Source organism: Mycteria americana, chromosome 9, assembly GCF_035582795.1.
Source record: "Mycteria americana isolate JAX WOST 10 ecotype Jacksonville Zoo and Gardens chromosome 9, USCA_MyAme_1.0, whole genome shotgun sequence".
NCBI classification, from domain to species: domain Eukaryota; kingdom Metazoa; phylum Chordata; class Aves; order Ciconiiformes; family Ciconiidae; genus Mycteria; species Mycteria americana.
This window is the reverse complement of record NC_134373.1, coordinates 3,789,415-3,805,683: the sequence shown is the minus strand read 5'-3', so window position 1 is coordinate 3,805,683 and position 16,269 is coordinate 3,789,415. Positions and strand designations below refer to the sequence as shown.

Genomic DNA, 16,269 nt, shown 5'->3' with positions numbered 1-16,269 from the left:
TACCTAACCAGGCTGCAAATCAAAGCAATTGCCCCATACTCTGATTCATCACTGTCCTTGGATTGATGGGGAAAACTTTCCTGTGGTTTGGCTTTAACTTGGATAAAGCAAGTGGCCAATCCCTATTTAGTGTGAGTTTGTATGAGGCTACTTTAACATCAGCTTAGATCAGCTGAGAATTTGGCCAGTTACACTTCCAGTAAGCAATTTTTCTTTTGCCTCATCTTATGTCATGTATAAGGGGCCTCATATTTGTTTGACTTACGTAGGTAACCCACTTACTCGTTAAGATCACCATGTTGTCTGAGGGTGAAATTGTCAGCTCTGCAACGTCTTCCTCCTTCTTCACAGGCGAGTAGCGCACCAAGAAACTGCTCAGCACGATGGAAGTTGGTGCGGTCCAAGTCACTCTCATAGTATCAGGCCCCACATTAGTGAAGCGGAGATCAGTGGGAGGAGGCACAGCTACATAGCAAAAAACAAATACAGCTTAGTTCTCTGATTCATAAAAGTTGATCAAGAGGTATGTATGTTCAGGGAATCACCAGAGAAAGTATCTCATGCATAACAGACTACTGTGTCAGACCCATGCAAACAGACTTCTAAACTACATTGGGTTCTACTGTAGTTAAGAGAAGAATATGTCTGTACTACTGTCAGGCTCCTTTAACCTCTTGGCAATTCCTGATACTTTAAATACACCCTGTGGGGCTAATTTGAAAACAAGGTAGCAAGTTTCAGTAACGTGCTTCTTGCAGCTGGATTTCGTATTACAGGTGCGGAGCCAAGAGAGGTTTAAAGTTGCCATACAGCAGCTTACAGATGGAAAAGTAATCTCATCTAGAATTCATACATGCACACACAGGAGAGGAGAGGGTATATCACTAATTTCCTATGACTCTACTTCTACTCGTGTCGAAGGATTTACAGCCTCAGGATTTTCAAACACAATAGGATTTCATGCAAGAACCAGTTTTCAGCTCGCTTTCTGCTCATGCACTATAGAGACCCTTGACGGTGTGGCATGGCTGTCAATGGCATGTACTCAGGGAGCGGCGTTTCATCTGCATCCTTTGGGGCATTGTGGAAAGAGTGGGGCCACCACTGAAACAGACTGCTGGAAGCTCAAATAGTTATCAAGGCTGGAGGGTGTCTGCTGAACTGCTCCGCCCTTTGGCACTCTTATTTTGGGGAATCACAGTTTAAAAGTCTGGTGAATATACAGCTCGTGTTTCAGGCTCTTGATTCCAACTGGATGCCGGAAATCTGAATAGCAGAAGGTGAATGAGCCTGGCAAGTCTGCAGGCATTCACAGTATTAAAGTGCCTCAAATTAGAAAACTGAGCAGCGCATATCCATCCCCAGCCACCATTCAGAAAAAGGAGCGAGCCGGGTCTGTCTGGCTTCCCCCCCAGTGAGTGGCTCGATTCCTCTTTGGACAAAGCCCCATCATCCCAACAGCCAGTGACAGCATGAAACACCGTTCATGTCACAAAACACAGAAGTTTTCAAAATTCACCCGTTTGCTGTGTCAGAGTGGTAGGGGCGCTCTCTCCGCCATTAATGAGTGTGATTACACTGATGTCGTAATCAATGCCCGGCTCCAAGCCTGTGACTGTGTAGTATCCTACTGAGGAGTCCACAAAATCTTCAAAAATAGGGACACTTTCTCCTGCCGCAACTACTGTGATGCGGTAACCAATAATGGTGGAGGCATTTAACGGGGTCCACCTCAGGCCGATGCTTGAGTCAGTTATGTCAACAAAGCTTAGGTCAGTGAGTTGGGGCACCTCTAATGAGTTAAAGAGCAAACGGGAAAGGCAAAGACATACAGAGGCAAAAGAAAGACAAGGGAGAAAAAAGCAGTGTTCATCACTATTAACATTGACAGAACTTTAGAAGCAATTGCGGTGATATGCAGAATTTCTCTTGGGGTTTGGGGGAAAAGGAGGTTTTTTGGTGGTTTGCTTTTTGGTTTTGTTTGTTTTTTTCTTTTTATATTGTACCCTTCAATGCAGTCTCCAGCTGCCTCCCCGTGCAGACAGAAGCTGAAACCCCGATCCCCTGAGATAATGCACTTCCACTTTAGACATACAATTTTCAAGAAGGCCTACAAGAATCACTTAACTTGCAACAGATTTACTTTGAGCAGTGATGAGCCATAAAGACCCACCATTTTCTGATGAAAATAGAAACAGAAAAAACATACCAAATTTTTTTTTCACGTAGAAAACAAGAGATCAAAGTCTATTAACGTATAAATAAAACTACTCCTCTGAAATATTAGTTGATTGACCCTCTAGAATTTTTGTCCTGTTCGAATGGTAAGTCTAACTTTTATCATTGGGATCATAAAAATATCAACCTGTTTGAAGGGGCTAAATCAGCCCATACCCTCAGCTGGTGAGAACCATCACAAAGCTTCAGGGGCGATCATCCACTATCTGAACTATTTACACTGGACCTGGAAAAAAAGTCTCAAATCCCTGTAACGGCTTGAGGATCTGGCCCGGAATTCCTGAAGTTCTACTTACCACTAACTGCTGCAATATATATGCTAAAAACAGACGATACGGAACAGTGAGTAATAAAACACTTCCTTGGAAAGATGGCAAATAGTTAAAAAAATGACCTTTAGATGATAAGTATTCTGTAAGAGCGACAATGTCCCCATATTCAGAGGTTATGCCCAGCACATGATGTGGCCAAGAGGCTGACTTGATTTGTTGGCTAAAGTGTTCAAAAATCTCAGAACTGAGCCACTGAATAAAGATCTTCTTCTAGATATTGCCTAGGTTTCTGTATGACAAACAAGCACAGCTGGGACTGTTTTCCCTATGGATATTATTCCTACAGCAAAGTTGTTCTTTTCCTGTACGTTAGGACCAACAGAATTGGGCAAGGGGTGGGGAATGTTAGATGCATCTTTAATTGACGATGGCCAAACCCTCAGCTGCTCAAGTCAATAGACTGGTATTGATTTAAGCCACAAGATTTGGCTATGTAACTTTAGCAGGGTGATCCTGAAATCAGTGGGAGCTAACGGATGCTCTTCCTTCCTCAGGATCAGACACCAGTAGGTGAGTCAAAGATGCAGGACTCCGTATCCATTCTGTTGGATCATTACACATTAGCTTGAAAAGGAATTACGGGACAGTAATATTGCAAAAGACTGGCTTTAATAACAGTGGTTATGTTCTATTTTAATGTCTTTCAAGGAAAAGACTTATTTTACAGAACAGATGCAAAAAAATGCCAGTTTTCTGTAAAATCATTGTTTATCCACATGGAATGCATGTACCATATCACCTTTAAAAGAGTGCTAAAAGCCAGAGACATACATTCTTAGCCTTCCCTCACCAAAAGATGGTAAAGGGCTAAAGCTATTACTGCTTTAATTATGCAGTATCACAGTATTAGTTCACCCCCAGGGAGCATACAGCACTTCAGTGAAGCATGGAAATTTTAAAGCAGTGTTATAAGAGCAAGCAAACACAGTAGCTGGCATCATTTCAGGGCTGAGCAGAAACAAAAACAAACAAACAAAGCCCTCACAAAGGAAAATGAAATGAAACCATTTGGGGAGATGCATATTAATTTTGCTACTGTGGCTATAAAGGTAGTTTCTGCAGTCATCTCAGCATGTAATGTGAGGTGGCACACACCACTTGGTGTCCTAGAAGTGCTACAGTGATGGACCTTTCAATCTCAGCCTTCCTCTCCATTGTGCTGAAGTGATCTTCTGCCACTATTGCTGCCAAAATTTCTCCTGTGCTTGCTTCCCACTCATACCTCTCTTCACCTGCTTCCCACTCCCACCAGCTGTGCTCCAGGTGCCGGAGCGCTGCAGGACCAAGTTGAATCTCCACTGCTCTTCAGCTCAGTGTACTGATAGAACAGATCCATCTCTTTACCACCACCCTGTCAACAGACAATGTAGGCTACCCATGCAGAGAAGTACACGGGTATAAAAACTGCTCTGTCACATGCTGGCACAGGGCTATTCTGCTCCTAAGTCTAAGCCCTCTGCCATCAGACTAATAGGAGTTCTGCAGTGTAGAGCTCTCAGGCTCAGCAATTTGACTTTAAGTAGCTAAAACTGCTGTTCATCCTTTCATTACCTTGTGTGATGGTTTCAGAGATGGGGATACTCTCCTGGTCGTCCTTGACTGAGTAAACGCTGACATTGTACTCCACACCAGGGTTTAGGTTTTCAAAGGTGCAAGTGGTCTGATCTGCACCTACTACTTCCTCCAAGGTAGAGCCCTGCTGCCCATTGGTAGGAGCGCTGGTCACTCGGTACCCACTGATGCCTGAAATACAGATACACCAGTATGCAGTAATCTCATGCTGTATTGATTTACATCAGGCCTCAGTATAAACAACTGAAGCAAACTCGTTACATTTTACAAGTGATTTGGCCACCCTGAACCCAGGAGGCAAGAGGTTGCTTTGTCAAGCACCCAAAATGAGTTTCCCAGGAGGCAGCTATGCCCCACTCACAGAATAGTTTCAGTTCCCTTTGAGACCTTACCAAACTGAAAATCTCATGACATGTCACGAAAAGATATATCTACTGACTGAGAGTGGGGTTTTCAAAAGCTTTCAATTCTTGTTTTATGGAAGTCAGTTGTACAGCTCCCATCAGCTATTGTTGGAGAAGAGTTAATCATGAACACTTTCAGATCTTCCACGCTTACTCTTAATGACATGTCATTCTTCACTGCCAGCAATCTTTTTGGTCAATTTTGCTTTCCTTTCCTTGGACTTTTTTTTAAACCACTGGGGATATTTGAAGAAATCCTTCAAATACCTAAACCAGCTGAAATATTTAAACACATTCGGGCTCCAGAACAGCATTTTGCATGGAATGTAAATCATCGAAGAGTCCTATGGCAACCTATACTTAACTGTGAATTATATCCTTGGATATATCTAGAAATATGTACATTTTTCCTTAAATGACTCAACAGCAAGCTTCCTATCAAAGTCTGCTTAATGAACTGCAAGGCACCGCAGAACAAACGTTAGCGTTCTGATACAACAGGAGGTTCGAGCATAGTGTGAGTTCCCATAGTTACCTGGAGTTGTGCTTCTATCCCAGGAGACTACCAGGACCCCAGTATCAGGATTGGGCTCCAGGCGCAGGTTGGTTGGTGGAGACAATGCTGCAAGCGTTCAGACAAATGGGTCATTCATGGCACTGAGAATCGCGCCAGCTCCCTGTGCATCCCTTCTCCCCACATTATACCCTCACCCTTCAGAATTAGCTAAAAATATTCTCCTGAAGTTGTGACCCTGCGTTGCATGAGCAAGTGCTACTGTCACCTATGCATCAAAGAAAAACACCTTCCAGACCACGACAGGAGGAAAAGACTAGAACTGACTCCCAGGAGACAGCCGTTGATCTGGGGAGCACAGGGGAAGCAAGTAGAAGGAATAATTGTGGAAAAGCAAATCGTACGTGTAGTCACTCTCCTGATGATCGGAGTCTCTCTCTCCTGGCCGTCCATCAGGACTGTGAGGCTGTAGGTGTACTCCACTCCAGGGGTCAGGCCAGATATCACGATGCTGCCAGAATCAGAGATGACCTCCCGAGGAGCCTCTCCACCCTGGCTTGGGCGCACACCCAGCTGCAGAGAAGCAGCAAAGTTTGCTTTTCAGTTTCAAATACTCCTATCCCAGCTAACTACCAGCATCCTGACTTATCATCCAACATGAGTATCATGGGCCTTCATGCTGAACGCCAACTGTTAATCCTGTAACTTGTGTTTTAGATGTCCCACTGATGAACTTGACCTGAAGCCCAGAGGACATGCTTGCATTGACCTCTGTGACCTAGACAGGCCCCCTGTAAGCAGCACGTCTTTTGCACCTCTTTCCTTTGTGCTACTATCTTCACTACAGTCCATAGTAAACTGCTTTAATCTGTCCTCCCTATCACAATGACGCAAGAGGAAAAAGAAACGTGGGACTTGAGTTTCCCCTACCTTGAAACCAATCCTTGGGGCAGGTGTCCAGGTGATGACAATAGAAGTCTCAGTCACTTCTGTGTTAAAAGGAGGAACAGAGCCAACAGGCTGATCTGTGAAGTGAATTGACAGAGTTGAAGTCTAGCTGCTGTGATGGCACCAAACGGTTAGAAAACCGGCCTATAGCAGTCCAAATAACACGAGGTATGTAATAAGATGCTGAACTATATTACTTTTGAAAATCTAGTGATTTGGGAGGGATCTGACAGACGACTTCTGTCTGCTGCTGGGCTTGCTAGACACGGTATGCAAGTGGTCTAATCATAGCCAGTGGGTTTTTTTGTTCCCGAGGAAAACGAAAATATTGAACTGGGTCTGGTAAGTCCTCTATGCATCCAACCCCAAGAATTTGGGGAATATTGTTTTTGGCATGATACCTAAAGTGTTCCTCAAAAAGCAGCTTTTTTTCCTTCACCCACCATATGCCATTCAATCAGCAGAACAGTACACCCTTGTCTGTCATGCAGCTGTCCCAGCTAGGACCATCTCATCCTTCACCAACATCTTCAACTCTTTTGAAGTCAGCAGAGTTAAAGGGAGCTCAAAGTCAATCTAAGGAATCTGCAGTCTCATTGATATCTGTCGGGAGCATCACACAGAAGCCAAAGCCTTTGTGTACCCCAGAATCAGTCCAAGTAACTCCACTGAGTTTAATCTGAATTGACCTTGTTATTAATGAAGAGACTTGGTTTATTAATCTATAGTCTTAAACTGGACTAGTTTCATTCAGATAAGCCAGAATTTGAGGGCAATATTCATCTAAGATATCCAGTCATATCCTAATTGAGAAATATATATAGATAAGGCTGTCTGTCAGCAAAAAGCACCTTGCCAAGGTCAACAGTGCTACTCTGATTAGAAGTTTGAACCCTTATTTTAATTTCACATTGTTCTAAAAGAAACCACATTCTCTTTTGAAAAGAGGATGTGGTTCTGGGCTTGGATGGCTTTGAGTTTTGCTAGTTTATATGACTGTTTCATCATTATTTAAACTGTGAATCTATTTGTTCTTTCTAGAAGTATGTGTGGGTTCTCACAGAAATCCCTTTCCTCCCAAAATTTGTTTAATATTTCTTCCAAGCCAGCAACACAAGTACAGATGACCAAAATCTAAAAAAAAAAAAAAAAAAAAGGATAGAATGCAATGTTTGTGTCAGTTCCTGTAACTGCAGTTGAGCTGCCTTAGATGGTATGGTTGGGCTTTGAGAAATGACTGCCTTCAGCTTTGTACAAATGACAGACTAATTATTCATTGCCCATTCTAAGGGAGCCGTTTGCTTTCCTTGACTTGTCATGCCAAAACCAAACAACTGGAAAGATCAAGTAAAATTAAATTTCTTTTTCATTCAGGTCAACAAAAACTGAGGTACCAGTAGTAAGTTTTCCCTTTTGTTTTTAATCACCAAAAAGCTGAAATATATTTTACTAAAAGCTTTTTGATGCAAATAACTCTCTTTTTCCTGCCAAATAGTTCAGAAAGAACAAGGAATATTTCCCAAGCAGTTCTGCTGGAATGCTACTTCAAAAGGCTTCTTCTGTAAACCAATTCACAATAGCCACTTTCAGCACAAGTTTTGAAGAAAGGCCAGGGCGTTAGGGAAGAGGAATATGTGCCTTTTATACTTACAAGTTGTGAAGACTCCAGTCTCTCTGGCGCTTTGCAAGTTGTCTTTAACTGCCACAAGGTACACGGTGTACTCAGTGCCAGGCTGCAAGTTCCTGAGAAGGTACTTGGTAGCAGAAGGTCCCACATTGTAGGTCCTTGGTTGACCTCCTCTTGTGGGTCCTGCAGTCAGCCGGTATCCTGTGATCACAGCACGGGGCCGCGTCCACAAGACTAACACTGAATGCTCCGTGGTATTGAGAAATCTCAGGTTGGTGGGGGCATCGAGCTCTGGGGAAGAAAAAGCATAACATGCATCAATTTTCCAGCTGAATCTCTACTTCACCCCTACTTCCAAAGCACGTCCGTTACCATGCAAAACACATGGATGTATAATGAGGTTGTTGAGCCTGTATTTCTCACATAGGGCACGAGTGTAACAGTACAGAAGAGAGAAGGTGGGAACTATGAGACACCTGGAAATCGAAGTGAAATAACTATATCCATGCCTCAGTGCCATTCCATAATACGCTGGGCCAGGCAGACCTGCACATTCTGGGCTGTGCCAATTTGGGTCGCTGCCATATGTGCCATCCCGTGGGGAAGTCAGGCTAACGGTTGAGGCAAGACAGATGAACCCAACCGCACTCAGGAATTTCAATAGTTTCTCATGAATGCTGAGCATTTTTTTTAAATCAGCTCGGTTTAGATTTGTCAGCATAAGCACAGAAACCTAACTTTAGCCCTTTTTTGTTAAAAAGATTTATTCTTTTAAATCTTTGCCCAGTCCTACTCCCTGCCCTCTCAAAATCCCTTCCCAAAACAAAACACCCCCACTTTGTCATTTTAATGTAAAAAATAAATAACAGTCAGCGACTTTCTGCAGAAAACCAGTTCCTAGATCTACTTAAAAATAATCACACCGTGGAACTGACTGTACAACAATTCTAAGCATGCTCATCTCTCCCATGGGACTCACGCAACGGCTCTTATCAGGCTTCCTCCCCTTATCACTACCTCTGGGAAGCTGCTGAAACTGATAACCCAGAAAACTACATAAACAAGAGGCTGAAGCAACACGGCTTCTTCAGCACTGCACTGGAGTCCAGTGAATGGCAGAGATGTCACTACCTTTGGCTGAGACAAGATGAGGCTCAGAGGGGGAAAGACACTTAAGCAATTTGCCCCCACAGCAGGCAGGGTAGCACTGGCTGCAGCGAAGAGTGTATAGCCTCTATATGGCAAGTTTCCCCATCTTTTGTAGGCCCCAATTATATGTTGAAATTAAGAGCAGCGAGGAGAGGTTCCATCAATGCTCTCTTTTGATGGCAAATGCTTTTTTCTCCCCCGAGTAAATAACATTTTTGTTATAAAAGTTAATGTTTTCATCACTCTCCCAGTGATTCAGCGGGAAGCAGTTTTTGTCCTTTTTGTTTTCTCCCCAGTTGTTTTCTCCCTTTTTGAGGAGGGACGGAAAAGGAAGCAAAGACTTCCTTCTTCCACCACTTCCAAAGATGGGGGCGATCTAAAAACAAAGGATGAGTGTGACCCTCCTTAGACCCATCTCCAACCCACAGGCGGAGAGTCAGCTTTATCTCTTCTTGGTACTTAGATCTGTGCTGAGCCTCATCTGACAAGGATTGTATCTTCCTCCAATTTGTAGCCTACAGTCAGTTCCTTTCTGCACAATTTAATTTGCCAGCTCTATTAAGGCTTTTATCACTTCCTCTCCCCATACTAAAGGAAAATGGGGAAGATTAAAAAGCCACACACACACTCAGAGTTTATTTGTAGACTGCTTTTTAACGGAAGGCCAAAAAGAGAATCACATTTACACCGTGGGAAGAGACTTTTGCTGCAGGGTTTTCCTTGGGAACTCTGAATGATTTCTGTTTCCCAGGACTTTCGATTACAGGATGCAATTTATGTGAATACTTTCTGAAATGTGGTTTAGGCAAAGCAGTTAAGCGGATGATCATAGCCTATGGAAAATGATTCCAGACATTTGTAACTAGCCCTGTGCTGTCTGAATCAAATGTCTACGCTCCGATGTACACCTCTGTGTGTGGACTTTCAGAGGGGCTCTACACCTAGCCAAGGATCCTGATAACAACCACAAAAAATTACAGATATAACTGGGAACTGAGCTCTTGTTCTAAATGCTTCCAAGGGAGTTCAGACTTCTAAGTCACATCCTTGCTTTTGAAAGCCTCACTTGAAAGAGGAGGGAGGGTGCTCACACCATCTATGTTACACTCAAATCAGATACCTATGTCAAAGGACAAACATAACAATCCCATTCTCCCTGCATGGTCAAGGGAGATGGTAAGACAGAGAGGCACTATTCATGGCTCCTAGCTTTATGGATGTAAGTAAATTGCTCAAACAGCATGACTATATTCACAGATTATCCCATTTCCTTTCCTTCTCTCACCTTTATAAGAGTTGGGCTGGATTCTCAAAAGGTGCTCGCATTTACTGAAAAGTATCAGAATAGCAGCAGATGTGCATAGCTGAATTTTGGTCCTTTGAATAATGTGACCCAGCCAAAGAACAAGACAAACACACCAAGTCACCCTTCTATTGCCCAATAAACAGAATCTGTTCAAATGAACCACATCCCAGGTTCTGTCTGATCTGCTTCTCTCAGATCAAAACTGGAGATAACCACTCGAACCCATGCTAAACTCCTACTCTTCCATCTGAAAGCCTACATCTTGCCCAGCCTCTGCTCCTCTCTTCTCTGCACTTCTGCAAGGCAAAAAGCAATGCCTGACAGACTGTGTACTTTGCTTGTCATCTTGCCCCACACTGGTGACATGTTGCACTGCCACTAGATCATTAGCAATCGGGTTCGGAGAGATCCGGCATGACCCTTCCTGAAAAATATATGCTGCCCATGGCTCTTTTCAACAGTCCAGTGAGGTTGCTGCAAACCAGTTCCCCAGGTTTCACTGGGATGACAGTGAAATTTCTGGGGTGGTGAGACAGCCTGTGGAAAGCCAGGCCTGACCTGACAAAGCTGAAATGCAGTCCTTTTAATGACAAGGCCTGTCTTTACCTGTGCATGCAGAACTACTGCTGACAGTGAAGCCAAATAGGTATGTAGCTGTCAGAAAGGAGATAGGGATTTTCAGAACAATCTCAGCAAGGTTCCTAAGTCATGCTGAAATCTGCCCTAAGGTATCCTCAAAAAAAGAAAAATCACAGGCTGCGATCTGTGCTGTAAAAGAACTGCAGGGCCCATCAATTCTCAGTCAGTAATAAAAAAGTTGAATTCCAGCCATATGAAATTGTTTTAAAGTGCCATGAGAGTTAAACTCCCATTGGAAAGCCCTGGAGGAGGATAAATCTGCTGAAGAGATCATTGTTTGAGTGAATGAATTCCCAGCCCTGTCATCCTAGTTATGGGATACCTCCTGGGCTATAACTGTTGCACTTTAAGTGCTCTGTTTATGCATTTCTCTAAGCGACAGAGAAATAGGCACTTCAAAAGGTTGAAAAAAGCATGAAGGAAAGACACTTACTGGTGGTTTGCTCTCCAGTCAAGGGTTTGCTCTCCCTGCCGTGGCTCACAGCAAAGATCTTAAAGAGATAGGTTGTTCCTGGGAGCAGGTCAATAACTTCAGCAAAAGAGCTCCTGGTGACAGGCAGTCTCTGGCCATGTTGGCCAGGGCGATTGACAGGGATCACTTCCACTCGATAGCCAGACACTTGGCTCTGTGGTGGGGTCCACATGACGGTGATCTTGATATCGGAAACCTCCACAAACTGCAGATCTTTGGGTGAAGGAACTTCCTCTGAAAGCAGAGTGACAGAACAGTGTTAGAGGGAGTCCTTAGCAATTGGCAGGAGAAGCTATAGGTTTGCATGGAAGAAAAAAAGTGAATTTTGATTGAACAATGGATAACCCAAGAATATTTACCAAATTAAAAGTGTCATGGTAACCTTACTGCAAACATGTATACACATATTCCCAGACAATATTCAGGCAGACTACAATTCAAAATGTCACTACATAGTTTTAACTATTTTATGCCTTCAGTCGTAGAAGGTATCTTGCTGTCACAGAAAGAGAACTGAAAGACCAGATGTAATATGCTACAGAACTTCAAGGATATGCAGAACCAAAAGCTTGGGGGGGGGGAAATACTCCAGGGGTTGGAAACAAGAACCTCCTTTTAAAATTAAAAGAGAGGGTTTTCAAAACCCACGGCATGTTCTGAATGTCTATAATTAACTTAAAATCCATCTTTTATAATTAAACAAGTACAGGGGCTGATCTGGCCTTACTGTAGTCAAAGACAAAATCCAGTTCCCTCTGTGTTGGTCCACAGTACTGCACCCTTGAATTCCTATGTTCAAGTTAAGTTTCTTCAGATTAGGACTGATACTGCCCTAAGGTTAACCAATGCACATTTTTGGAAGATGCAGATGCCAAACCATAAAATCATTGAGCTGAGTTCATTCCTGGTAAATTCCCATTTGCAAACATGTGCTTGCAACTTGCAGGACCATCAAATTCCACTGCTACCACATCAGATTCAAATTCTTTCACTATCCTTTCTTTTGGTTTGGCTATTCGGCCCAATTGGATACTTAAAGAACCCTGAAACCAGTAGTTTTTTAAATTGTGGGTGCCTCGAGTTTAGATCGCATTGTGTTATTTTGGCACATCAGTCAACGCTGAGCAATCTCCCATCCCCACTGACTGCAACGGAAACTAATGGTTAGGACTGGAAGGCAGAGGGAGAAGTCAGGTGAACGGTTTGGATTTGTGTTGTGGTGTCTGAGTACATAACCTTAAACATCTGCAGGCCAAGTACTGAGGCAAAATGATTTACCAGGCTGTTAAGAAGATCTCTTAACAGAATCCCCTTAAGACAACTTAGGAAACTCTGATCTCTCTTTTCCATAGACACAATGCAAGATCAACCTTTTGACCTGCCTGCAGTCTGTTCCCTAGGAATTTACAACCCTATTAATGCAGAATAGTGGCTTGACTGTGTCAATTCATTAGTGAATATGGCTTTACTATAGAACTTCAATACCAGCGACACTTACAATTAAAAAACACAACAACGATGACAAAAATCAGAATTGAGTCCATTTAAGGATTCATGTTGCTAGAGCAATGTGAGCCTGCATTGTCATTTGGCTCTGTGCACTAACAGAAAACTCTGACTGATATCCAGAACATGCTGACCATTACCTGTGCGTGGGACGCCTGTGGTTTCCTGTTGGATGAAGATAGGACTACTCTCCTGATTTTCTTCCACTGCGTAGATGCTGATGTTATACTGAACACCTGGCATTAAGTCACTGAGCGTTACAGAGGTTGCAGTATCAGGCAGATTGAGCTCTGTGCTGCTGCCTTCCACGGAGGGTGTGTAGATAATTCTGTAGCCTAAAGCAAGAGAGATATATATAGTCCTTAGCCACAATCAGTAAGCCAGCACAAGGAATGCTAGACATGAGAACTAAACTGATCTCCCTGCTGAGGTTTCATAAAAATAGTCCTGAGCTTCAGTAGGACCCGTGGCTTGCCTCTGGCCACGTCCCATCTACAGATTGCATACTCATAATGCCTTACAAAGCATAATCTGACCTGGATTAGAGTATTTCTGAGCTTTGACATGTGGATTTAGGGTCTATACAGTTCTCATGCTTGTTATGGGATGGTCTGGATGACAGATGCAAAGAGAAGGTCACGGGGCTTGTTTTTATTTAACCAAATCCAGAAGGAATTGTTTTGCATCCAGCCTCCTGAATTGCTTGGTTCAGACAGTGAAACCAAGCAAATGCTAAACTGCCCATGTGCTTTCCAGCTGGTGTCTCAGATTGAGCAGAATTATGCACTAGCCCTCTGTCCCAGAGTTATATCTCATTCTCTTTTTTACCTAGATTTCAGATTCTACCAATAGTGCAAAATAGGTGCACTCAAACCTGTGATTAGACAAACCTGTGATTGGAGCCTGTGGTCTGCTCCAGCTAATGACAATTGAAGTGTCATCTACGCTTTCCACAGTGTGATCAGGAGGTGCATCAGGAGCTGTTTAAGGGAATAAACAGAGGACAGCAAGTGTGAGATTAAGAGGTAAGAAAAATGTATTGAGCAAACAATAAAAACAGCTTTCAAAGTGCAGCAACAGCCACCCACACATACCTGTAGTCTGTGAAGTAGACAGGATCAGATTCTGCTCTCCTTCTTCAGAGATCTGATAGACATTAACAATATACTTGCGACCAGGAAGCAAGTCAGGGATGTTGACAGAAGTGGCTGTGCTTGGAAGATCTAAGGAAGGCAGGAAAGAAAAAATTGCCTTAGCAATTTTATCTTCTTGCTTTCTTTCCAAATGAAATAATTGAGACCTCTGTTCTAATCTGGGCTGAATCACAGTCTTCCTGCAATAAAACAGCAATTGGTCTGCACTGTGTCTTTAGGGCATATCAGAAAAGTTGTGTGCAGAGTTGGGACAGGTCTCCACACTCAGCAAGCAGGCAACACCTAGGACAGCGAGGCTTGATGCATGATATGGCAGGGAAACTTGAGCAGCAGCCCCCTGCACACCGCTGGCATTTAGCCATCTCAGCTAACTCAGTACTCATTTCATACCCTGACTGTTGTATTTTCAATACAGAAATATATGGAAAAATTTTCACATGAATAGGTTATGTGGAAAGACTGACTCATGAGTGGAGAAGAATGACATTATGAGGGCTGATGAACTTCTCTCCCCCGTCCCTTCCCCCAGATGTCCACCTACATGCCAGATGTAGGAAATTCCCCATGAAGCAGCTCCTTACTGGCCAGACTGAAGCCAAGCACCTTAAGGGAAACTGGGAATTGCCTTTCAATTTGCCTGTAAACCTCTGTCCGTAGACAGATGAGCTCAGGAGCTGCTTCAAAACACAGCTCAGCTGTCTGGGCAGCCAGTATGCAGGCGAGAAAGGTGGTGACAGTGCTGGCAGTCCCAGTGTAAGCCACTTCTGCTCATGAGTCCAAGCCTGTGAGTTCAGGGGAGCAACAGTCCAGGGAGAATTACTAGGTCAGAGGATTACTGTTCTTTTTCCCATGTTGTTCCTCTATCGTACTCACGTCTGAATAGCTATTATAACCTCAAATCCTTGTGAGATATTGCTATTACCATTGTTGAGACAGGAAATTAGGAAAAAGAAGTTAAGATGAAATTATGTGTGGTGACACAGGCTCTACAGTAGATGTTGAAAAGTGGATTCAGTTCCTAGGTCTGAGTCCAGTGCCTTTAACCAGCTTCCTGGCTTAGCTAAGTTGTCACATTATCAAAGATGAATATGATCCGATCCAAACAAAAGAACTGACAGAGCAGACTGGAACAGACATCCATGAGATGACAAGTAGCCAAGAGAGGGCATTTGGGAAAGATTTCTCTCTGTTCATTCTGATGGCAGGACAAAGGTATAGCAAAGGAAATTAGCCAGGTGGCAGGTTCAAAAACTAGATTTGGCTCTCTTCTCATCTGCACTGCTGCTCACTTCAGGATGCTGTGGAAGCTAGTAAGTTTACGTTATTTCAAAAGGAAAAAAGACTGGACAAATTCATGGAGCTGAAAAGAATAAATATATCTACCCACAGTTATTATACAAATCCACCACCCCTGGCTCAGGGAGTTTTCCTCTGCAGGATCCTGGGACAGTATTCTGAGGGGGTATTGCTATGTACTTGCCTGGTTCTCATACTCTTCCTTGGACATGAACTTACAGCCATTAATGGCAAAAGGACAATGAACTAACTGAGCTTTTAATCTGAGCTAGTCCTGCCACTCTCATATCCTAATGGAATCATACTGAAAGACAGCGAGATCCTCACTATTTACACTAGCTATACTGATTGTCACAGAAAAGAGCGATGTACTGTTAGCAATGCTTTGGTCTAGTAGACTTAAATATTGTCTCACCAAGATACTGTGGCTCATCGCCCTCCTCGCTCAGCTCATACTCAACACGGAATCCAGAAACTGTGTCAGAAGCAGAAACCCAGGAGACAACAAAGCTGTTGGCTGTGATTTCAGTGACTGACTCTGAAGTAGCAACCACGGGAGGAAGAAGAGTTGTCTCTCCTGAAACAGTGTTGCCTACAAGAGAGAAGAAAGAGCGGTTTAATTAACCATCGCTACTTTTGTGTTAACTGGGATGCACAAAACAAAGACTTAGGTGAAGGAGATTAGGTTTTTTTGGATGCCCCGCTGTTCAACTTACTTGTCACTGCTGTGGTGCTGGTTGTGGTAAAATCAAAGCGGGTGACTTCTTTGTGGCCATACCGCTGAACACTGATGAGCTGTCCTTCGTATATCACACCAGGCTTCAGCCCTGAGATGGTGTAGGAGTTCTGGTAGCCGGGGATGGTGGCTTCCTTCCACTGCTTTCCAGAGTTTTTCTGCAAGAACAAAGGACACCCAAACAGTGAGAGACTCCCTAGCCTGCAAGCAGAGGTATCTAGTGACCTGACCTGCTACATGGTTACCAAGCACTGTGATATTCAAACATAGGTGTGACTCGAATGGCTAATGCACAGTCAGAGGGAAGTCAAAGGAGATGAGAAAGGTAAGCCAGGAAGCAGGGCTAATGACATTTTGGGTGATTAAGTTTTACTGG

General features: G+C 43.4%; 1 protein-coding gene across 4 annotated transcripts in view; it reads right to left on the bottom strand.

Annotated features, from left to right (window-relative positions):
* Positions 1-16,269, bottom strand: part of FN1 (fibronectin 1) — a 54,784-nt gene that overhangs the window by 18,791 nt on the left and 19,724 nt on the right. For 2 of the 4 annotated variants that reach the window (XM_075511269.1, XM_075511268.1), the window contains exons 14-26: positions 15,874-16,051; positions 15,573-15,749; positions 13,802-13,930; positions 13,598-13,687; positions 12,848-13,042; positions 11,163-11,435; positions 7,660-7,926; positions 5,991-6,085; positions 5,465-5,633; positions 5,082-5,168; positions 4,122-4,313; positions 1,520-1,792; positions 283-465 (exon numbers count right to left, since the gene is read on the bottom strand). In XM_075511269.1, coding sequence (XP_075367384.1) covers positions 283-465; positions 1,520-1,792; positions 4,122-4,313; positions 5,082-5,168; positions 5,465-5,633; positions 5,991-6,085; positions 7,660-7,926; positions 11,163-11,435; positions 12,848-13,042; positions 13,598-13,687; positions 13,802-13,930; positions 15,573-15,749; positions 15,874-16,051 — 2,308 coding nt within the window. The remainder of the gene's footprint in view (positions 1-282; positions 466-1,519; positions 1,793-4,121; positions 4,314-5,081; positions 5,169-5,464; positions 5,634-5,990; positions 6,086-7,659; positions 7,927-11,162; positions 11,436-12,847; positions 13,043-13,597; positions 13,688-13,801; positions 13,931-15,572; positions 15,750-15,873; positions 16,052-16,269) is intronic. The other 2 variants (XM_075511271.1, XM_075511270.1) reach the window with 1 other exon arrangement.